Here is a 26,357-nt window from a genome sequence, read left to right as displayed (position 1 = left end):
GAGTTAAAATTGCTTTACCCCGTCCCGGAAGCGCGAGTGCTTCTCTTGCAGCGTGATCGGCCAGTTCATTGTAATGAATTAGTGTGTATATATATATGTTTAATAAAATAATATTTAATAGATTCTTCTTATTTTTATAGAATAGAGGTATGACATAATTAGTATAGATGTAATCTATTTGTTATCATTATAGTAAGGATAACATTATTTCAAGAATTGTTGATAGAACGGTTTTATATTCTCCTTATATATTATTCTTGGCAAAATTCTATTTATTAATTTATTAAAAAAAACTGACAACAATATGATTATTGTTATTTTACCTATGACTAATAAGGATAACAGCTTAATTGTGAAAATTAAAGATATAATTTATACTAAGGTATCTGTTACAAAGAAGGAAAATTGTGCTTAATTAAATGAACATCTGGACAAACCATTGCCTTGGAATCCCCTTACAAGATTGAAAAGACAGAGAACTGCTCGTCAATTCCGACTATTACAACATTTACTAGACAAAGTTACCAACTAATCATAACACTATCCTCACTACATATGCCGATGACTCATATGTGCTCGCAGTTAATAATAACCCTTTTATTTCATCCTTAACTCTCCTATCCCATATCACAGTTCTCACAGAATCATATCGTAATTGCAGGATTAAAAAACCTCCCAAAAGGCACTTATTTCTAACCTGGCTTCTCCTTCAATACCTGATAATCCCCTTTGGCGTCTGAAAAGAAGATGGTCCGGAGATATTCTTCTCTAGTAAGGTTATTGCTAATATATCTATGGGTAGATTCTCCACATTTTTGTATCTTGTCATTTTAAATGTAACAGCAAATTTAGTTGTATATAATTTTATACAGTTTTAAATAACAATAAATACATTTAAAAAAATAATTGAATAGTTGCATAATATTAATGGTGTAAAATTGTATTGTTGGTAATGTTGATGGAGTGGTAGACTCAAAACGTTATAATTAATTCATTAAAATAAAGAATTTCAACAAGGAAGGGTTATTTCATTTAGGAAAATGTAAAATTTGCCTTGAAAATAAAATTAAATAATTTTAAAATATAGGTTTTTTGATGATGGACCAGTTGTATTTGAGTTGAAATAAAACAGATTTCCATTCTTTATGTATTTTAATTATCTAAGGCTTTATCCTTCAGCATTAAGATACTAAATTTCATTCAAACGTCTTCCTTAGTGGAAGGTCACTACGGCAGCATTGGTACAAGAGCTATAATTTTCCAACATTTTGTAATATAATTAGACCTCAATCTCTTTCATTACAAGTGTTATTTTAATCTTTCAAATAACTCAACAAAACCAAATAACGGGGCGTTAAGTCAAGTTAGAGGTTATGGTGCGCCTCCGAATCCTAATATCTAATAATTCTCTTTCAAAATATCGATTATTTCTTCGTCAGTATTATTTTTGGCACTGGCCTAAAAGAAAAATTAAATCTGTCTGATCTAAAAAGATTTCGAAATTTTAGGGAGGTCGTGGATTTAACTCTTACGCTCTTAAGCTAGTTAAATTTACTACAAAATAGTTAATTATGTTTATCTTTGTAGAAGTTGTAGTTTTTATGATATTTGACAAAATAAACTCACAAAATGTTAATATCTAGTTGTTCGTATATAATGTAGGATTTTTGAAAAATACATCTCTAGATCCATAAGACCCATATGTCTGCTAACACAAAATAATTGAAATGTAACATACCATAAAGTAGTTTATGACATTTATCTTCGTAGGGGTAGTTTTTTTTTATGATATTCACATATGAATATAAATTTGGGAAATGAAAATTTGTCTATAAATCAATTCATTTTAGCAAATTTCATGTACACTATTACTCCTACGAAGATAAACATCAAGAACTACTTTATAGCTCATTAAACTAGCTTTAATTTGAGTGCTAATAGACATCTGTACATCAAATGGTTTTTGAGATATAAATTTTTCAAAATAAATTCACTATTTACTGATCTTGTAGTACGTCCCATACAATATTTTTATAAAATGTTGCTTTTTAAAAAGCTATATCTCGAAAACTATTTATCGTAAATAACTCCATTAGGGCTCACATTTTAGCAAATTTACTCATCTATAAATTACGTTCTCTTAGGTTTTCTCGTGTTGTTCCTACTTTTTAAGATATAGAGCTCCGAATGAAAAATTAGCCATTTGAGATAACTGCCTTTTTTCTCCCCTTGGCCTCTTGTACTATTATGTGTTTCTAAAAGCAGGGAATATTTGACAAATTTAACTGTTATTTAAATTTTAACAACTTTAACACTAGGCTCAATTATATTGGTACTCTACAATGAACTATATTGGAATCCTGCGTCATCAGACAATCAAACAAATCTGCCACAGGTGCTTTGTGTTTATTTTGTGAACCACTATGTTTTTTTTAATCACTACATCCTTGATAATCAACTGATTCATTCCTAATCTACAAAAAGTAAAAAAAAAAAAAAGGATACATTTTTGATTATCAACTCCCCTGAAGTAACTATATTTCCCGGATCACAGTATAAATAACTGCACTTAATTTTCAACTACAGTTGCTTAGTCAACGAAAGGGCATCTGATAAGCTACAGATAAGATTAAAACTCGTCAATTCGTTACTGTCATTGGGGTTTACCAAACCGGACTCATGTCTTCTGTTGGTATAAATCGAAGTGGCTTTATCCTACTTTCATCAGGCAATACATTGGTATTTTCTTTTGCCAATCTTTACATCCAAAAATCTACGTTCATCTGTTATAATAATTATTGCTCCATCAGGTCTTCATTCCCAAATCCTATTCTCCCAGACTGTTCCTCATATCATTCTCATTACCTTTCTCTTCCAGGAGTTCAACACCTGTTCCACTTTTCTTATCAAGTCAAGCCAAGCCATGTATCACACTAAGACATAACCACTGGCCCTATAATAGTTTTTTAGGTGACGACATTCATTGTTTTAGGGAGAGCTCTAAACTTTACTGATATTCGTAGTGAGAAATAACATTTCATATATTTCCTGCTGGTATCCTTTATAAAACTGATACTGTAATTTCCCAAAGTATATTTACTGTTTATTTCCTTTTTCCTTCTTTAACTTTTTATTAGGGTTCTAGTTACGATTCAGGCACATCATCTGCTGTAGAAATAACCGATTGTAGTTTGTTTCTAATAGCTACTTCCAATGCTATATTAAAATCAGGTAGAGACAGAGGATCACTCTGTCTCAAGCCATGATCCACATTCATCTATCCATTCATTAAATACTAGATAGACAGGATTGATTTATACAAACCCTCTAATAGAGCTGTCTCGTTGAATAAGTCATTCGTGCAACTACCTTCAGGGTTTCTCTTCCCATTTCCTTACCTACCTTCTTCCCTTTGGATAACACATATTTCTTCACGTACTTCATAACCATCACGATTTAAATGATGTGTAAAGCTATAATAATTATTATTGCGATAAATTTTAATTAAAATTTAAATACCACACTCATTGAGCTTTAGGGCTCCACTAAACCATCAAATTCCTCTCGAATCCAATCCTTACAGTCCAAAATCCTTAATGCTCCTTACTTTGTTACAAATCAAGTCATCCATCAGGACCTCAATGTTGCCGATTTGGTCAGAACCAGATACCAATCCTTCCTTGATAAACATCTTTAACCACCCAAATCCACTTGTTTCTAACCTGGCTTCTCCTTCATTACATAACAATCCTCCTAGGCGTCTGAAAAGAAGATGGCTTCGAGATCTTCTCCACTAGAAATGTTATTGGAGTTCTATCAGTGGGTAGATCCTGCACATGTTTGTACCATGTCACTATGTCTCCTACAGCAAATTTACTTGTTGTATATATTTGTATACAGTTGTAAATAAAATAAATAAATTATTAAAAATTACTTATTTTATTTTTAATATATTTGCAGGTGATCGGGATGAGGTGTCTGGGATGAGGCAATGCGGTAGCCGAACGAGCTCCACAGGCAGCGGCCCGCCCGCCAGAGAGGTCCGCTACCCCTTCGGTGTCCAGAACGATCTCGGCCATGTCACCATTCCTATCTCAAAGGTATTTATCACAACAATATAATATAACATATAACAAATCATCTAATGTTTTTATTATGACTAGAGATCAGATTTTGGTATAGTAAAAAAAACTAAACTGTGTAGTAAAAACTTTTAAAAAAAGTGCATAAAATCCTTAAATCGTGCTATAATCAACTTTATTGTGCAATTTAAAAGATTGTATATTATGTTAGCAAATTTTGTGCAGATCTGCGTGATCGAAACATTTAATAAGGTAGGGGATCCGTAATCATAATTCTGAGATGTTTGAGGTTTAATCGGGTTTAAAACAAGGCGATTATCTATCACTTATCTTACTGATCAAATTAGTGTTATTTGAATGTCTTTTTCATGATTCAAATTTCTTTCGAGGTTTGGTGGAACTTTTAGCTAAGAAACAAAATATATGATTGCCAAGAAAATAAATTAATACTATATTTTATGTCTCAATAACAGAAACTCTAACAACATAAACTTTATATACAAAACTCCATATTTTCTTTTCACTCTCTCAACCAAAACTACCGAGATGGGACGAACTTCTTAAAACATATTATTTATTGATATTAACAACTGTATTTACATAAAAATACATCTAGTAAATTTCGTTTTAGATTATAATGGTACAACCATGTAGAGAAACCACTTATTGGAAGCACTGCAATAACTTTTCTACATTAGATCTCGAGGCTAAAGGATCTTCTTTTCAGGCGTCTCGGGGAATGGTTTCTTTCTATCAGTGAGAACGGAACGGATAATGACAAATTATTTAGGAGGTATGAATTTACGGAGTTTTTAAAACAGTCAGGGTGCCAGACTCGATCAAAAGCCTGTTCTATATCGAAAAAGTAAAAAAAAACTTCCGTGCAGTTCACCCTGCTCTCCAAGGTATACGAGACAACGTCCACCACACGATGGCATTGCAGGATAGTGGAGTGAGATATTTGAAATACAAACGGGTGAACTCGGATTATATGATTAGAATCTACGCGGATAACATGAAACTAAAAACTAAAGAAATTAATTTTATATTTATATAATTAATTATAGTAATTAATAAAAGTGTTTCAATCTACCGAAACTATAATTAATTGTAGATAAACAAGGTGAAGAAAAAAAAGGTGTTTAAAAAACGAACTTGATGAGGAATCATTTAATGCCTATGAGTAAGTCTAATTTATTTTGTACTTTTTAGCCTTAAAATTTAGGATTGGGTAGCTCATTGGCAAGGCAATGGAATACGAATTCCAAGGACCCAGGTTCGAATCGGGCACAGGCGAATAAATGTTACCAGTAGCCATGGAGTAAGCCTTATGGGTTCAGGAGACCCCTAGGGTCCACTCAGCCACTTAAAGTGGGTTCCCTTAATTGGGTATAAATCTGGTTATCTGTGATTCTTACGAAATCACCTCCTCGCACAACCGTTTGTCTAGTACCTGTACTTTCTTACAAATTACTGCACCCCTGACCCTTCATGGGTTATAGTGGTACAGATTTAATATATTTTTTTAATCTAAAAATTTAAAATAGAGCTTTATTCCACCTTATACAATTATAATGTAAATAGTTTTGTTGCTTAACTAATTTACAAACCGGTTTTTATTAATAGTTATTAATAAATCGTATTTTTCAATATTGAAAAAAATGTATGTATTAAGATGATAAGGTGAAAACATCCTTTATATTATCATTTATTACTGTTTAGCTTCACGAGGTTTCGGGATGTTTTCCCCATCTTCTGGTATTATTTTTGTGATCTTATTATTTAATTTTAACTTTTATCATAAAAATTAAAATGTTTACTGCATTTTATATATAACTCGTATACGTATAACAATTATTATACGTACAACTTCTGTTGGATTTGTTTTACCGACTGACAGATGAGAAACAGTAAATCCTTGATACCAAAACACTATATGCGATTGAAAATTCAAAGTCAATATTTGTTTTCTCTTTATATAAATACAAAACTTCGCTACTCTTTTTAGTGAAAAGTGAAACAAAACTTGAGAACAACAAACTTGTTATACAAAGGGTTAAACAAATTTTATCTTTGTTTTTTAAAATTAATCTTTATTCTTGGTCTTAACACTTGGTCCCTTAAGAATAAGAATTTTGAACATATTCCTAGCTTTTATTTGACTATATTAACTTTAGAACAGAATTAAATGAATTTATTACAATATTTATGTAAAATAAAATATAAACAAAAATACACATTTATCTAAGCTTATGTTGTTTTTTGTTACTTACAAGTTCACAGAAGCTTGATAGTCAAGGATATGGATATATAATTGGTGTTTGAATGGTGCAAAGGAGGAAGATTTACGGATGGACATGGGTAAAGTAAAAATGAGGTAGATGGAACAGAATGGGAATTTTCAAAGAAGTTCTATGAGTATGGATATAAAGATCGATTGGTTGGGATCTTATGTATAATAGGTAAATGGATAAACGTAGTTTGAGGAGTTCAATAATGTAAGAAGGGTTTTGGGTTATTAGGGTCTAGAATATAAATTTGCCAAGGAGGTAATGTCTCCGGATACAGGGATAGAGTCATCTTTGCTCGGAATAGTAATGAGGGATATGAGAACATACGGGAATACCGAAAATGAATCTCATAAAGCAGTTCGTGAGTCTTTTTAGTCTATTTCCCTGTTCAATGGATAATCCTTCATTCACTAGGCATCCTTAGTCAAAATGTGGGAGAAACACCGATTCAGGGGTATTTGGCTAATTCTTGAATGAAATCTCTAACACTTCCAAAATAAAAGTAAGATGCTGCCTGAAAGTTATTGGTAACGATTTCCTTTAAAAAACTTCCATTTTCTCATCCTAATCCTTAAAGTAGAATTATAGTACTCTGTATTGCATTTTTTTTTAATTTATTTTTTGAAAATAATCAGAAAATTTTTGTAAATAATTATTTCCAATAATGTTTAAATTTCGAACTTTACACGAAAATTATATAAGAGAATTAAATTAAGTTGTGTTCTCTATATATCTTCTCTTCCACTCTCTTTGTCGATTGGCCTTGAAGTCTGTATTGGTTGTAGCAAGACTAAAACTAAATTCTGAAGTTCCTTTCCGTTCATTAAAACTTGTCTACATCTGGCGCAACAATTGTGTTGTTTCTGTAACACTAATCTTGCTGATGGACACCTCTTGTTCAATTTTAAATGGAATCCAGCGCCAGCATTTCAGGGGCACAGTTTCTTGTCATTTCAGAATTAGACGCATCGATTTGCACAAATAGCTGTATAATATCAATACAACTCGATAGGTTACTTCAGTATGTGGAGAACTCCAGAGTTGGGTAGAAATAATTATTAATTATAATAATAATTACAATTATGCTACGAACTTATTATCGTCGTTGGTATTATCGTTTCGACCTGAATTTCTGGTTTTCATCAAGGAGTATAGACAGAGATTCTGGTTGAAGTCAACTTGGAACTGGCTAAACTCAGTTTAACCATAATCTCTGTCTATACTCCCTGATGAAGACCTGAAAATCAAGTCGAAACGTCGACACTAATAATTTTTTTTTTGTTTATTTGCTGATCGCATCTCCCGACTATCTGCTCTACGTATCAAAAAAATTAAATTGTCAGAAAAATGGTTGCATCATAAGGACAACATTTAAAAAAACTATCACCCTAAAAAATAGAATTTCAGAAGAAAATCACCCACTGTTTTGGTTATTGTTTGTAAAATGTTTTTACTTGTGTGTAAATACTACTTTTGATGAAATTAAAATGTCAGGGTAATAGTAATAAACACAAATAAGTGAACCTTTTTATTATTATTTTTCTTTTATATTGATGATGAAAATCGTCAAGCACAACTTATCGTTAACATACTTGCAAGTAGTTAATTTATTAAAAAAGTAATTTTTTTCAGCCCACTTTGTAACTTATTATATCACTTTTTTTACATTTTCTGAAACCATTTGTCGTCACCCTCTTACATGATTTTCTCTTTTAAATACTTTTAATATTTTCTACTTTTTATTATTGTATATTAAAAAATATATTGTTGATAAGTGAGTGATATCGGTGACTGGATTCATTTCAATTAAAATAAAATTGTGACGTCGTTTAATTTTACTGATTTTAAAATACCTGGGAAAAATAACCTGCAAAAATGTTTAATAGTTAATTTATTTTTTTATGTAGCAAACTTTTCTTTATTGATAATATTACAATCTGCCACAAATTTAGGCAATGGGTAGTAGTGATAGTTTTACACTTTCTTACAAATAAATAAATAATAATAATTTTAGTAGATAAAATAAAATAAATAAATACATATAAAAATACATATATAAATATAAAAATAAATAAAATATCTATATGTATTTAAGAAGAAAAATAGAAAAATGAAATTATATACAATATTTACGATCTCTACCTAAGGATCCTCGAACCTTCTCTATTCCCCAAGTATGAGGAGTAAGGCCCTTCTAGATGCCAGCGTAGCCCTCGCACCGCGTCACTGGTGAGGAGCCAGTGGAGGTTGAGTTAGTGCACTAAAGTGGCAGAGACATCTGAAGTAATAATAAAGAGTGTTGAGACTCGATTGGATACATATTATTTTATTTGCACAATAAAACCAGTTTCGAGTAAGATATGAAATTATAAATAAATTGCCATTAGTTGTGGTACAATGAGAATTGTATCTCTTTAATAAAGTAAATACAAAGAGAAACAGTTAAAAGATATTACATTAAAAGTATAAAATTGTATCTGACTCATTTAAGCATTTGCTTCAGTTCAGATGTTTATGTTCAAATTAATAATGGAAATATAATTTTTATTAAAGAATTTCGTTTTATATGACTATTGATTGTACTTAATGATGTACAATCCAGGCTCTACATATCTATCAAATATAAACCGTAAAATATAAATTATTTCCTAGCAATTATTTAAGAAATTAAGTAGGTAGAATAAAATAATAAAACGTCTAGAAATTTGAACAAATTCTGTTTTAAAGAAAAATAATGATTTATCTCGCTGTAAAGGAAAATACTCACGGACCATTTGCCGCAGGAAGACGTATTTTCTTCTTAAACGTCATTAAATGTCAAGCTAGCGGACATGACAATAGCTCTGGGGGTTATTTCCACAAATATAAAAGCCTCAATGGTTCCTTTGTTAACCTTGGATCGTAATTACAGGATTTTTTTTTTGTCCCTTCAAAGGACTATTTTGGTGTCTTTTGATTGGCGACATATTTGTCGATGAGTGAACTGAATGATTCGCGGATTGAGTATCATGTAATTCTTTTAGTAGTTCTTAACTCGTTCATAGATTTAAAGTTAATAATTTTTTTTAAAATTTTTAGTTCATATTGATTTCTTGTAGGTGCGTTTAGGAGTAAAGATCATATTAAGGGGTTTGTGCATTATTGTGCCAACGTTTCGGCCTGAATTTTAGGCGTTCTTCAGGGCTAAGTACAAAAAGCATAGTAACCATGTTAGAGGGGGCCACCCGTAGCTTTGTTATTTAGGCCTAGTATGTTTTTTTCTACCAATTTGAGATCTGGTGGTGGTGCCGGTTCGATTCCAGCCTGAGGAGCTGACTTCTTACATTTCGCGTCGGTCCCAGAAAATGAAAAACTTGACCCTCAGAAAGTATAGGACTCCAATCGGAGTCTTAGCGAAAAAAAGTGTAATAGAATAAACATGAAGGAAACGGTATACAATGAAAGTGAAAAATGTGATAGAAAACAATATGAAAAGTATAAAAAAAGGGTACAAAATCCAGTAAATTATGCCTAATTATAATTAAACTGATGAAATAAATTAAGAAAATTATTAAATGAAAATATGAAGGTAAAATAAAGTAATTAGAGAGCTAAATGATATTTATATTTTAAAATTTTAATTTATCATACTTAGGTATTTTCAATGTTTTTATTCGGCCATTTTTGAATCATATGTTTCTTTAAATAGTTGCAGCTAATAAGATAGGAATTAAAATTAATTATCATAATTTGAAATAGAATTAGGAATACAACAGTAAAAATAAATAAATAATATAGTTTCCATCTGAAAGAATTCAAAAAGAATCCTCATCGAACGCACAAAAACAATCTTGTTATTTTATTTAATACATGTATTTGATAGTGATGGTTATTTAGTAAATTAAAAAAAACAACATATTCAAAAGGAAAAATATATGAATTAATTTTACTTTACCCAATTCAATGGAAGTATATAATAAAACAAATATTTTAGTTCCTTTTTATTTCGGCTTGTCTACAATTGAGAACATTTTTTTTTATATGAATCCCTTCCTTGTCATACTGTGAAGGGGAAGAATCCACAGGTAACCAACCTATCAGGTCCTATTAAATAAAAATGTTTTCCAGGTCTTAATTCCAAAATATAAAATATGAAATTACAATTGAGTGAATTTACTTGTAGGTTACTATCACATCTAAGGAGTTGTTGTTGTTGATTGTTGCTTAAAGGCGTAAAACTCTCTGGTCATCAACGTCTATGGCATGATAAAAGTAAAAAAAAAATGATAAAAATAAAAAAAAAAAGATAAAATAATAAAAATAAATAAATTAATCAAAATCAAAGAGGAATTATAATTTATAAAGAAGGCGATGTGCTTTTAAAAATTCAAATACTAATGTAATTTTAGCTTCCTCATCTGTGAGAGCTACTGATAAATGTGGGGTTGGTCCTATCCTGTTTATTATTATATTATATTAGAGAACATCTAAGGAGTAATAATCCACGTAATATGGTAACAATGTTATTGTTTTCTTCAAGCTACGGCGGCCATTCCCATACACACATACCCTTGGCTTTTTGGACGCAGGGAACCTCAAAACTTAGATTTTTCCTCACTATAAACCTTAGGGGGTGCGAATAGCCGTGGGGTGAGGCCTGTGGCTATTAACTCGAATCCGGCTGGACAGAAAATTGTTATCTGTTACGCTGTAGCCGTGACTCTTGTGAGTTCTGGAGCCCTCCTGGTGTGTCCCCAAGTCTCTTAAATTGGTTAACCTAATTGGGTAAAAATCTAGCGGTCGAATGTTATTCTGAAATCACCTTGCACAACCGTTGGTCTAGAAACAGAACTTCCTTACAAATTACTGAATCCCTTCGATACGTGATACGAATTTTATTTTTTTAATAAATTTCCAAAATAAGAGTAATAATAAATAATATTCATTTTTTTCAGAGCCTCTTATCGTCATTTGTGTAATTACATCTTCCTAAAAATTTCCTTTTACTGCATACTTGCATTTTAAAGAGGCCTTTCCAATACCATTTCAGGATTTTTGTTGTTTCTGGGATTTTCTAATCATTTAATAGATTATGTGACTAATCTTTATTTTGGTACCAAACTAACACTAAATATGAAAATATAATTTAATTAGTATCCGTTTTCGCTAACTTTGAGGTTACTCCTGAAATTGTAAATTAATCAAAGGATTTGTGAGATTTCTCACAGATTAAAAAAATGTATCTGCAGATAGGAAATCCTTTATTTTGGGAGTCTTCATGATATAGGACGTATTATATTTTTCTCTTCATATCGCATTTACAAATTTTCGTAACATAATATTTTGAAAATATGGTAAATGATTCCTCGTAGATTTGGTTAGATATTAACAACTTTAAGCACATTGCTAAGCTGGAGGCTAATATCAAATTATTTAGTCTGCTTTGATGATTTCAGCCGCACTGATTTTATTTCCTCTTAAAATATCCTGTACCTGTCAAAGTTTATACCCAGTTAGGTGATATTCTTGGATGTCCTTTTTTTTAACGTTAGACATTTTAAAAATTAATGGGAGTTTTTCTTCGAATTTTCAAATGGAAAAGTATACCTTTTCTTTTATCTGCATTTGTATCAATATTTAATTTTTTTCAGTTTCTAAATTATTTTTTTATATATCGCGCTTTCATTCGCATAGTTTTAGTGCCTTAATTGTGTTATTTTAATACCGGATTAATTTATTAATTTATGCTATAACTAGTGACAACATCATAAACAAATATAGATACTGTTGCATTATTTTAATTGTTTCCGATAATTGTACGTTGTGTTATAAATTTCAATATATATCAGGATGATGAAAAATATTTTTATTTTTCTGCATTAGGGGAATAAATCGTTTGAATGCTACAAGCTTTATACAAAATACAGTACAAGTGTAATATATATGTTTAGAACCGGCGCTGAAAATACATAATATATAGAGGATAGAGGGGGATACATTCAAAATATTGCTCGTTATAGAGGAACTAAAGCCATAGAGAGAGCTCTCACTGATATTGGTAGCCTCTTTTTCATACCTCGCCTGATCAATGGGCAGATTGATATTGGCGTCGGTTGGATAGCGCATTTACAACCCCTTGTTGCTTTTATATTTATTTCCTTTTATGTATTTTTATTGTTTTTTTAATCAATATGTGTACTTTTTACCTGTTTTACTTAGCTATACAATTTAGATATTTTTTATTTATTGAAATGTATAACTGTGAAAAAAAAAATAAATGTGATCTAGGGAAGGAACAACCCAATGGTACTTCAATCATTGATTTAAATTAGAAGATCCCGTGACCATCTTCCTTTCAGAGGACTCAGAGGATTATCAGGGATTGTTAATGATAAGAAATAAAAATCTAATGCGTCTGGATGTCTAAGGGTTTTGGAATGAAAGGCCAATATTTTGGGCTTAGAAATTTTATTTTCCTATTATTTTCGAAAAATCGTATTTAAGGATTTCTTGAGGTGCTATAACCAATATCAACTTTGTTTCACTCCTAAACAATCTTTTACAACAGTTTGATAGGTCAATCTGTCTGAATTATTTCAAAATAGTACATATATACTTATATATCAACTTCATATAACCTATAACAAATATCGACTTCTATAGCAATAGCCAAGCATTGCCGAGCCAGCTAGTTTCAAATAAATTAAAAATTATTACTAATCAATTTCAAAAATATAGATTTAATTAAAAACATTATTGTATTTATTTTCAGGAATTAATTTACACACTTTGTTTACTTCTTATTCTTTTAAATGTTTCTGGCTCCTCTGCTCATTATCCAGTTCTTATTATTGATTTGTGGACATGTGCACTGAAATTTGGATTAGTAGAAAGAAGAAGGGAAATTTGATAAGGCAAACGTTATTTGGAAACTGCAATAATGCAATACAAAAGAAAATAGTAATTATATAAACATTTTATTTGGTAAAATATAAAAATGATTTTTAATTTATAATGAGAACTTCCCAACCACCCAAACCAACTCGTTTCTCACCTGGCTTCTCCTTCATTACCTAATAATTCTCCTAGGCGTCTGAAAAGTATATAACCTTGAGATCTTCTCCTTTAGAAATGTTTTTGGAGTTCTATCAATGGGTAGATTCTCCACATGTTTGTATCATGCCATAATATCATTTACTGTAAATTTACTTGATGTGTATATATGTATAGAGTTGTAAATAACAACAAATAAATTATTTTAAAAAAAAGATAATGACATATGTCCTCAAATTAATAATATGAATCAGATACTGGAAAGAGGAGTTAAGTGAATAAAGTGAATAAAGGGTGTTAATTGATTTATAAATATAAATATAATAAAGTTTTAACAAATTAAGCCTTTGGAATTTAGTTGTGGCAGTACAACTGGTTATATTTATTTAAAATATTTAATTGAAACTTGCTTCATATTGAATAAAAATTTTTCTTTCTATATATTTTTTTTCTATTTCATTCCAAAATGAAAATGTATATTATATTTAAAAAAAAAAGATTTTTAAAATAAAAATAAATTTATCTTTTATTGTTACTCTATAATGTTTTAGTGGTTGTTTTCTTCCATTATGTCAGCCTTGAGCACGAGCTATTGATCTGCAAGTGATAAAACTTAATTTATGGAAGTGGCATATAATATCCCACTTCTTCACTAAATTCCTCCATAAAAAAAGTCAATTCCTTCACATACAAAATAGTAAATCATTGTCTTTTCTTTTCTTTTACGTTCTAAAGAACATACATTTCATACATTTGTATGTATTTGTAACTATTATTTAGTGGGTAAACTTTCCAAAAGATCAAAGTAACAAGCATTAACGGTATCTTGCCTTGACAATAACCCAATTATATTAATATTTTTAATCTACGCATTAAGCAATTCAGGCATATAAGGGATACAACAGATTAATACGTTATTTCGAATTAGAGCGAGGTAAAAACCGAAAAAATCAGATAGAAATAGATTTCAGTTCCAATATATTTTATCAAATAACTCCACCAGCTGACACCCCGCCCTGAAGAGACAGTTGCTGAAGGAGTTAATCTGGACTGAAGGCATGATTGAACCAAGACTGCTACAGCTCCTTGAGATTGCTAAGTCAAACCACCTGAGTCTATCATGTCGTTTCTCTCTAATCACTATAACGAAGCGAAAACGGATTTTACGCACAACAATACTGATAAAATTATTTTATTAAATAATAATACAGTAACACTTTCCAAATGATATAATTCTTTCAAATTTTAGTTCCTGGTATTTCTTGAGTATTTTCTCCTACAGAGAAATAGAGCTTTTATTATTCTCGTTGGGGATCTCGACATCAATAAGTTCCAGTTTTTTTTTTGCATTTGAATCGTTAAGGAGAATATCTCGTTTATTATGACCCAGAGTTTGGTCCCAATAGAGCTTTGAGGGAATTTTTGGAGAAGTCTATTTGGGTGGTACTTACAATATGGGCTGTTATAATCTATTAAGTTGTATTTATCTAGATCTATCATTCAATTTGCTGTAGATATTGAAATAATAATAATAATAATTCTAAAGAAAGATGGGCCGAATTTACTATCCAAAGATTTCCGGCCCATAACTTGCTTAAATGGCATCTGTACAATTCTTACCTCTATCTTGGCAACGAAGATATATGACCACCTCAAATCTAATGACATGATACCCATTGAACAACTAGGGTGCAGAAAAGGAGCTAGGGGTTGCAAATAGCTTTTAGTAATGGATTCCTTCATTGCTGCACAGGTTTCTAGAAGGCAGCGTAATCTTTCAATGGTGTGGATCGATTATAGGAAGGCTTTCGATTCTGTACCACACAGTTGGCTGCTCAAAGTATTGGAGATATATAAGGTCCAAACTAAAGTAAGCAAACTACTCGCGAATTTGATGGCAGGCTGGATGACTAATTTGAAAATAGAAGTGTCCCATGGTAATAACCAAATAAAAATTATGAGGGGAATATACCAAGGAGATTGCCTTAGCCCATTTTGGTTTTGTATGGCGCCGTTCCTATTAAGTCGGATACTCCGGAGGAACCAGGTGGGCTACAAACTCAATAACAAGGATGAGGCAACCACTGTTAGCCACAACTGGTACATGGACGATCTTAACCTTTATGTTTTTTGTTTTATTTAATTAAGTGTTTCGACCACTAGGGTCATTTACACTGAATTTACAAAGTTAGTACATTACTATTAACATATTTACAATGTTACAAGGTGAGAAAGATATATATAATTACAAAGTGAGAAAGTTTAAAAATTAACAGTTACTGTTACAAGTTGCATTACAATTTAAAAATTTTAAATTACAATTACTATTACTATTACAAGTTACATTACATTACATTACAATTTACAATTACAATTACAATTAGTTAGACTATATGTGATCATAAATATTAATGATTTTTAGAAAGTGAAAAAGTTTTGTTATTTTTGTGGGATCTTCGCTCAACATTTCCTGTAAATCTGAAGAGAACCGATGTGGTTCGTGAGCTATACATTCAGTGAGAATATGCCTAACGGTGAGATCGTTTCCACAGTAGCGACACGTCGGTGCATTTTCTTTTTTCATGAGATGACCGTGAGTGAGTCGAGTATGGCCTATCCTTTATGTAAAACAACATTATGTAAAACAACAATTGCTAAGTATGAGTGAAATAGTGGCATCCTATACCAAAGATATAAGCATGTCGTTTGGACTTGATAAGTGCGCGGTGCTGCATGTGAACAAGGGAAAGGTGGTCAGTGCCCAGAACCTGCTGATAAATGAAGATGAGTGCATCAGGGAACTAGAAGCCAAAGAACAATATAAATATTTAGGAATCCAGAAGCACCTTAAAATACCTCGAAAAGATGTGAAACAAGAGCTAATAACAATGTTGAAAATATATAGACTCAACTTTCTGGAAAACATAAAATCAAGGCCATCAATACTTGGGTCATACCAGCGTTAAGCTACAACTTTGGTATATTACAGTGTTCAAATACCAGCCTACAAGAAATAGATCGTCTTGTAAGAACGACACTCACGCAAGAGCGGGTCCACCATCCCAAATCATCCAAATCCAGACTCTATTTATCCAGGAAAGAAGGAGGACGAGGACTCATATATATTGAAGCGTGCCACAAGCAAGAATTATCTCAAAGACAATATTTCCATTCAGAAACAACTAGTGTTTATCAGACAATCGTTACAATGGATTATGGTCTGACTGCACTGAACCTGAGCAAAGCAGATGAACTGAACATTGTTTCAGAAAAAGAACGACTGGCGGAATGGAAGAGCAAGTCTTTGCATGGGAGATTCTACAGCCAACTGAACGAAGCCTCTATAGACAAAAAAAGATCAGTTGAATGGCTAACAGCTGGAAGGCTATTCTCCGAGACAGAGAGATTCGTGGTTGCAATCCAAGATCAGGTTATTGCCCCCAAATCATATAGGAAGCATGTGCTAAAAGACGCAACAGCACCGAATAAGTGTCGATTATGCTCGGTGGCACTGGAATCAATCCAACATATCACAGGTGGATGTGGAGTGTTGTCTGGTACTGAATATTTACATAGGCACAACAATATGGCCAAAATTTTGCATCAGGCTCTTGCGATAAAGTACAACTTAATTGAAAATAAGAGCCCATACTACAAGTACCACCCAAATAGACTCCTCCAAAAAGGACCTCTCAAGCTCTATTGGGATGAATCAATAATTACAGACCATACAGTACGCCATAATAAACCAGATATCCTCCTTATTGATCTAAGAAAAAAGAAAGCGGAACTTATTGATGTCGAAATCTTAAACGATAATAATATAAGCTCCACTGTGGGAGGAAAACTAAGGAAATATCAGGAATTGGCGATTGAATTGAAGGAACTGTATCACTTGGAGGGAGTTACCACTACTCCAATGATAATATCCACCAATGCCCTCGTACCAAAATCGACAGTGGCAGGTGTGGATGCTTTGGGAGTGGCTGTTGATGTACTAAGAGATGCTCAACAGTCGGTTCTCTTAGACACAGCACGCATAGTGCGAAAAGTTTTAAGTATTTGAAAAGATAAAATAAATAAATAAAATATGAAGGTGGTTGGACTTCTAGGTCCCCCACCTCATACATTCAACCCGCAATAGCCAGAAAAATCGAATAATAATAATAATAATAATAATAATTATAATTATTATTATTATTATTATTATACATTCATAGTAACCCAATATTTAGCTAAATTAACTTTTTTTTATTTATACATCTTTGCTTAGCCGATATTAAATCTACATCAGAATTCATAGTAATTTATTTGGTTTACATTAATATAACTTTACTTAGATATTCTGTTTATTTTATTACATAGTTAGAAATAGACCTGGGAGGCCACACGTGGAAACGCGTCAGGGGGGATAGTTATTTGTATAAGTTCAAAATTAACAGGGAACGAGGAACGTGGATGTTGCGATGATACCGAGCTAACTTAGAATTAGATCCACTTTGTTGACCGCAAGCTGGGCCGGCAAATACTGAATTCTCTGTAATTGTGTAAAGATGGAATGTATTCCATTCTGAATCCACGAGTTAGCTATATAAAATAATATTCACCACCATTATTTATTTTATAAATATATATTTTAATTAATAAGTAAGTATCAAAAGTTAGTAGACAAAAATAATTCAATTAAATTATAAACATATTTATTTTAATGTAAAAACCCCTGAATTCCATAGTTTGTCGTATAAATAATAATATATAAACATGTATATATATCTTTATCTACCTTAATTACCCATTTTTATGAATTAATAAATTTTTATCCATTTTAAATGATTTTCGGAAAAAAAAAATGATAAGTACAATAGCAAAATCAGTTTATGGCTTATGGTACTTTTTTGACATATTAGGTGAAGAATAAATGTAAATAATTGAGGAACAAATTCTACTATTGAAGGAATTATGACGAATTTCCCGTATCCATTTGTGTATAAGACCTAAGTTTGATTTCTAGGAATACATTACATTTGCTTTAGGTTCAGTGAGATCTCAAACACTTTGATTGAGTACTTTGTAATGGAATTTCATTTGGAATTCGTCATTATGTGAATTTCAATTAGAATCAACTATTTTTTTTTCTTTAGTTCAGTATGGTCAGACATTTTCAAATTATTGAGTTTTTTTTTTTCTACTATGTTGAATTTCTATTACTTTACTTTCGAACTATAGATTTTAGGTATATTCATTAGATATTATATTCAACAATTATTTACATTGTTTATAGAAAAACTGATTTACGGGTAATATTGTCCACGGAAGGACTGTAATTAACAAGATAGTAATAAGTATCGACCCTCGTGGTACTCCTGCATTATGAAGAGCCTAATATGGGCTGCTTACCAACCACCAATCTCGTATCTTCGTTGCTAATATCCACCCTGTAATTTGAGCTCATACACTACTTACTACTTAGGTAGATCCCGATTAGGATTGGTTTAGTTTGTTATTATTGCCAAAAAATATAGCAAATATTTATATTTATGATTTTTTTTTCTATCAACTGATGTTTTCTGAGCAGGAATAAAGTTTATATTGTTTATTTTTACCTCAAGAAATCAAGTATGTATAAGTACGATGTTTTATCTAAGTTAAAATTGTGTGATGTGATTTATCATAAGTTACATTTAAAGATATGGAAGAATACAATATCGAACCCTTCCATTGATCAATTACGCTAAAACAAAAATCTGTTTTTATTATAAAAATAATTAAAAATGAATAAGTTCTACATAGAGGCCACTACGATGTTTCCCCTAAAGGCATCTTGTTTCCCAACACGGAGACATGGAAATCTGTGAATTATTAGGCCAAAAATTGAACCAATCGTGGCCCACTTTCATTGCGTAACCTTCATGGCGCATGTATCTGTTAAAACCTTTCAACTAGGGATGGGATATCGATATCGATAATATCGGAATATCGATATTCGGTCTCCGATATCCAATATTTTGATATCGATATTAAGCAACCGATATTAAAAAAAAAAAAAAAAAAAAAAAAAAAGGTCATCTCAAAAAACTAGGTGTGACAATGTCCACCCCGATGTATTAATAAATTATTTTATTGTGATATCGAAATAATCTTTCTGAAATTAAATATCCATATCGATATTTGACATTCTTATTAATATCGATTTCTATGGTTAGCAACAATATATTATTTTATCGAAAAATCGATATTTTATTTAAAATGACAGGGAATGTTTTAAAAGAAATATCAATGTTATGTTTCTGTAATTAAATATCTTTATCGATATTACAACAATACAAAATTTCGAAATAAATATGTAATTGTAGACATAAAATATCAATATTTTGTTATTAGTTTTCTATTCTATTTTCTAGTCTTTTTAAACAAAATATTGATATTTCGATAAAATAATATTGGAATGTTTCAGCTAACCTTTGAAATCGATGTTCATAACAATGTTTAATTTCGAAATGAATATTATATCATAGAAACAATATGTGGAAATTTTGTTTTAAAATGTTACATAAAATATTTTTAATTATCTATAACAAAAAATCGATAATTCGATAAATATCGATATATCTTTGCTGAAGATATGTTATGAAATAGTTCCGGCAAAAGATATTGGTGGGAAAACTGAAATTGTTGGTAACCACAGTTCGAAATCCTCAAGTATTCTGAAACGTTTGTAGCCAATGTAAAGTAGAATATTTCGATCCGACTATCAGAAACCGTATTTCATTTAACTATTTAAATCTGTAAATTTTGATAAATATATTTAATAATTATTATTCTAAAACTATTTAGTAAAAATGTATAAAGTTATTTATTTCTGATCATGAATTATGTTCAGTACACATAATTAATAGTTTTTATTTATATTTTCTAGGAATGAGTCCATGATTATTCATAGAATGTGGTTCAAAAGCAAAAAAAAATCCTTTCAGATAAGATTTTTACAAGAAAAAAATTTCTGTAAAATATAATGGGAATATGAAAATGTATTTTTAAATAATAAAAAAACCCAATAAAAATATATACCTATTTTTTCCTTTCCAGAACAACGATTATATGGCCATTCTTAAGCATTCTTAACGTGATACTAAGAAACATTGATTTCCCATTGATTAATGAATAATATTTACATAACTCACTCTATGCGATATTCATATACACAAGAATATTATCAAATGTATAAATTTTATATTTTACATGAAGAAATGATGGTTGGGGGTGCGGTCAGTAAATAATACAAATAAGCTAAAAGAACTTATTTAACAGTGCCAACGTTTCGGGCAGAATTTCTATCCTTCATCAGGGCTACTAGTAGGAAACCTAAGTGAGTCACTAGTTCTTTCAACTTATTTGTGCTTTTCACTGACCACACCCCCAACCATCTTCTCAACTTTATCATCCACGGTCAAATATCTTTTCATCATTTTATATTTTACAATAATTCTAAATCATTATTGATGCTAGTGGTCGAAATATGACAAGTTATTAGGTTCGTATTTTTTTAAAAAATATTTATTTCGATTTTTCAATTAATAATTGTACAGATTTATTTCCCATTACCTCTCATTCAGAAACATGCAGCCTTCTGCTCTTTTTTATCATTAATGTATGTATCCATTAAATAATTAATTTTTTATTGGATAGAGGTTATTTCTCAAAATAAATAGAGAATAATACTAAAGAAAATTGTGTCAATTTTAGGTATCATTTAAGTCCTTTGTATACATTTATATTCTGTGATTTTTTTAAGCTATATATTTTCATTTCCTGCTGTTAAAGCATAAATTGATTAGGAGTGGATTGTCTGGCACAATGGTCTACTTGGAAAAAAAAGAAGCCATGTCAGACTGGAAGAAGAACAATGCCCAACTCTGACTGCCGTAGGCATTGTGAACTACTTTAAGAGATTACTTAGGAGAGTAGATCTCTCGTCCAAGACCTTTTCAATCTCGTTTGGAAGATTTATTTTCGAACTATAATTTAAAGCTATGCAGTTTGAATCAATTCGAAGAGGTATTGAAATTTAATGAACTTCCTTTCTCACTTTAAATATTTATCTTTCTATAAATAGAAAAATTGGGTCCTTTAATAAAAGTAAGTAAATAACATTATTTTATATTTTTCTAGACCAATCCTTTCATGTCACGATTTATTTACTTACAAAATCAACATTTATTTTGGTTCTCAAATAATGCTGTTCTGCTTAATACATAATTATTAAATATCCATAAATATAATCTATAAATAAGATAAAGGGAAAAATACATTAAAACTTTATTTTTTAAAATATAAAATTATATAATTATAAATGCGTCATAATTTTATTGTATTTATACACATTTAATATTTCTGTTACACTTCGGAAGTCTTCGAAAATTTTCATCTCCACTCAAGTTGCAACTGTATTAAAAACTAGTCTTTTTTTTGTTTTTTAAGATGCACAGAATATTTTCACGGTTTAAAATTTCAATATAATTAGCTAAAATACTTTCACCCATAAATAATAAAGAATCTAGTTTTCAGGTTGAAGTTAAGATTATAGAATACCTAAAGAGGAAAAATGTGATTTGGTATTTAGTAAAAAAAACTGAGAAAATACAGTATATTATGAAGATAAACACTTCTAATGATTAATTAACAGCATACATTTCAACTTTAGCATTGTTAGTTATCTGTCAAAAGTTGGAAATTTTCTGAATAAAAAAAAATGATCTACACGGTGTTAATTTATGTTTTCTAACTGAAAAAAATAAATCTTAAAATAGTTTTTTAAAAACCATAAAAGAATGCTCATCTGTTAAAACTTTGGTTAGCAGATATTAACCTCCAAACTTTTTATTATTAAGAATTATTTAGGTCATAAAAAATTAATTGATATATGTTCAAACTACTTTATAAATGTAATGTAGGCATTAACATTCATATTTTATTTATGTCATTTGAAGTGATTAACTTGAACATTAAGGCTAAGTATCTTTCACCAACTTCATTAACGCCACTAGATACGTGTTATTGTTTCGTACGTTTCAATTATCCTTCTTATTATTAAGATAGACTTGTTATTAACTCTTTTATTAATGCCAGCTCAAAAAAATCAGTGATGGCAGATCTCTAGGCCGTGGCAATAACTCATTTCCTTTACCGGTCGGCCACATCAGTCTAGGAAGAAAGATGCTGAATTTGGATTAATGTTGGAGGTAATCAACATTTAATATTAATATTATCGTTTATATTTCATTAATACAGTAATAGAACACATATTAATAAATATACATTATCCTAAATGATTCATGTGACGGTAGCAGCGTGGTTACGCACCTGTCTGCCAACCCAAAGGTTGCGAGTTCGAGCCCCCAGCCTTATCCGGGATTTTTTTCAAGCATATAATTATACAATGCTCACTCACAGCCTCGACCTGGGCATTTGAGGGGCCAGTTTGCCAATGGGTGGCACTCAAAAAATAGGCGTGGGAGTGACGAACCCACCCTATGAGAACCACGTCATGAAATGCGCAATGCAAGTACATCGTGCGAGGCCTTGGACCTCCACGGTATGTTGCGTCAATACTTATAATAATTCATAACTCTGAAAATCTTTAGAAGGGAATATCTCCGAAGTAAAGTGCTAATGGACATACTTTAATAGTGTTTTTTTTCTTGTTTTGAGATCCTTAATTCAAATGTTTTTATCTGGATTATCTCTCTAGGAAGTCTGGTAAGTCAATTCATTTAAAAGTTTTTAGAGGTTAATGACTTCTATTTTTGAATGAATTATTTATTAATTATTCTTGACATTGTACAACGTTTTGGGACCACTGTCCCATATTCATGCACTTAAAAATTTATAACAATAATAAAACTAACATAACACCAATCTTCATCCTTATATATTTTAATTTATACAATAATATTCACCTCATGATTTCATATGGGAAATCATGTCAACCCATTTGTGCATCTTCACTTCTCTCTAGCACAGCCATCACTCTACATTTCTTACTACCTCTTTGGACCTTATCTCATGTCCACTATTTGGTTACCTCCCTGTTTTTTATAAGTCATGTTTTGTATTTAATATTAACTTAGTGATTTTTTATTTGTTACATAAACCTGTTTATTTCATCTGATTTTGATGTTTTTATTTTAAGTCTATTTATAATGTCTGCGTAATGTGTATTTAAGTGTTTAGTGTCAGTTTTATAGTTTACTGTGTTTTGTATATTGCAAAAAACCAAGGTAACCAAACAGCACACTGGACATGAGATAAGGTCCAAAGAGGTAGTAAGAAATATAGAGTGATGGCTGTGCTAGAGAGAAGTGAAGATGCACAAATGGGTTGACATGATTTCCCATATGAAATCATGAGGTGAATATTATTGTATAAATTAAAATATATAAGGATGAAGATTGGTGTTATGTTAGTTTTATTATTGTTATAAATTTTTAAGTGCATGAATATGGGACAGTGGTCCCAAAACGTTGTACAATGTCAAGAATAATTAATAAATAATTCATTCAAAAATGGTCATTAACCTCAAAAAAATTTTAAACAAATGTTTTTAGTCAAGAAACTTAACTCTGAAACACCTGTATAATTGTTAAATTAATCAAGAATAACTTTAAAAGTTTTAAGACAACATTCTATGCTTTCAAAACTTAGATTTTTGATCTCGAATCATTTGAAAACTAATCATGATTTTTATATACATGTTTTTATCATATTATAAATCAGCTAGCTCTACTGAAAAAAAATTGGTAACTACTTCTGAATGTTTTCAAGATGCTGGGTTCTATAAGGAGGTCAGGACAGGAGAAACACAGGCCACATGATACAGAAAGTTTGAATCCTGTCTTATTAGCAAGACCTCGCTCTGCATACAACCACATTCCTGACCTTCCCCACAATCTCCAGGAATCTTTCTTTTTGATTAAAGCTTTCTTATCCGGGTTTTGGTCCTCTCTGTGGTGGCGATTATATGTGAGTTTTTTTAAGGAAAAGGAGCACTTCTCAGAACGTAAAATAAATCGGCTTAAAGCGGTTTACCTTGCTGCTTTCAGTAGTCAATTAATAGCCTTCCCATATTATTGGATTCAGTAACTTCCAAGAAAAAGAAAAAAATAACATAGATTGAGAAGATTTATTTAAGTAATAATAATAATAAAACCTATTTTATTGTTCAATAACTTAAACCTACGAGATATTTTACAGAACAATTACATCTAATGCAGTGTGCATCACAAAACTTTCACATACCATCTTGCCTTGAGTTTTTATTTTTATATAAATTAAGTTTTAGTATTTTTAAGTAAATATCAAATCAGATTCTAAAAGGAATAAACTACCATTATTCTGAAATTTTAATTAAATTAAAAGTGTAATTATTAGAAAAAAGTTGGTAAATAGATAAATGTTCAAATCCTTGAATTGTACAGATGTATATATAATATTTATATACACACATATACGCATGTATAGGTGAGTACATATGTGAAAAAAACAAAAAAGAGAGAGGGCATATAAATGTAAAAAAAATACATATATGATAAAAATACAGTAATTATGGATTTACGAAATGAGCTAATAAGTTATAAGCAAATAAATTAAAAATGAATGTTAAATAAATTGTATAAAATGTAAAAAAAATCATTTTAATGATAAGGTGATAACAGAGTCCTAACCTGTTGAAGGTAGGTTCTGTTATAAATGATGTTTGTAAGTGGAAAAAGAGAAGATTATTTATGTGAAAAAGTTTTGGATTTAAAATATAAAGTTATATAAATAATAAATTTAAAAACATTATTTGAAACTGTTATGGTATTATTTTAATATTTAATTTATTTTAAAGATATTACATTGACAATTAGCCTGTAGGTAAGGTTATCTCCTTGAAAATGGCCAGAGAGCCGAGACGTTGGAGAGTTTCTGAAAATAAATTTGAGAGTATATTTGGATCAAAATTGTGTGTGTTAATAATGCAATTTCTATATTTTTTTCGTTATTAATTTGTTACCATATAGACCCTGGTTGGTATAACATAGTTATTGTAAAAGTTTCTTAGTTGTTTTTTTAACTGTTGATAATGTATGGTATAGTCACGTGTAAACGAATCGGTAAATTGTTATTTGGATTTGTGTGAGATAGAGCAAAACAAATATACATCCATATGTATAGGGGGAAATTGTTAAGAAAAAATTTATTAATGTAGTTTATTAATAATTATTGTTTGAAAAATGTAAAATGATAATGTATGGTAGTGTACATTGCTATGTACTAGTGACAGATTTACTTGGGATGCCAGGATAATCGCTGAAGAGAATTATCCAAGAATAAGTTAATTAATTAATTATAAATTGAGTCCTAAAAAACTATTATTGTAATTGGATTCCTTTCCAAAGGCTGTTTGTGTGTTTACCAGTTTACCAATTAAATACCTTTGTATTTATAAAATGTTGTTACCATTAATTATATAGCATAATAAAGAGTGATATATTGGGTTATATAATAGTATATAAACTACATAAAGAAACTAAGTATTTATTTACAATTTGTTATTATGATTCAAATGATTCAGATAAAGGTTGCCATAAAATATAGATTATAACATGATTCCTTATTAGATAATTTATACTTATAACTGCTGATGCCGTGGGATGTAGTGCCGTAGGTGTCTTCTGTTTCATCAGGGATGTCCAGGTCTCGTGGCCTTCGTCTGTTCGAAGTGCATCCTCTAAGTCTGCCTCCTGACTGTGGTCCTCCTCCGTCTAAGCCTTCCTGTTGAGTGTGTCCGTCTGCTCTTCTAAATTTCCTCTGCATTATTCTCCCACTTTCCTTTTGGGGCGTTACCTTATTTTTAAATCTCTTCTCTGATTGGTTATCGATGTCCGAAGACTCCCGAGGCAGGCGTCCCCCT

The 26,357-nt window shown here is 30.5% G+C and overlaps 1 protein-coding gene across 1 annotated transcript in view; it reads left to right on the top strand.

Moving 5' to 3' along the window:
• LOC106686460 (uncharacterized) overlaps positions 1–26,357 on the top strand; it is a gene marked incomplete at its 3' end in the record, with an annotated part of 330,086 nt that overhangs the window by 7,306 nt on the left and 296,423 nt on the right. The window contains exon 2 of the mRNA XM_014429795.2: positions 3,961–4,100. Coding sequence (XP_014285281.1) covers positions 3,984–4,100 — 117 coding nt within the window. The remainder of the gene's footprint in view (positions 1–3,960; positions 4,101–26,357) is intronic.

This window comes from Halyomorpha halys, unplaced genomic scaffold (assembly GCF_000696795.3).
Source record: "Halyomorpha halys isolate HHAL.00 unplaced genomic scaffold, Hhal_1.1 Scaffold823.1, whole genome shotgun sequence".
NCBI lineage: Eukaryota > Metazoa > Arthropoda > Insecta > Hemiptera > Pentatomidae > Halyomorpha > Halyomorpha halys.
The sequence above is the reverse complement of the archived record's forward strand: the minus strand, read 5'-3'. Positions and strand labels throughout refer to the sequence as shown.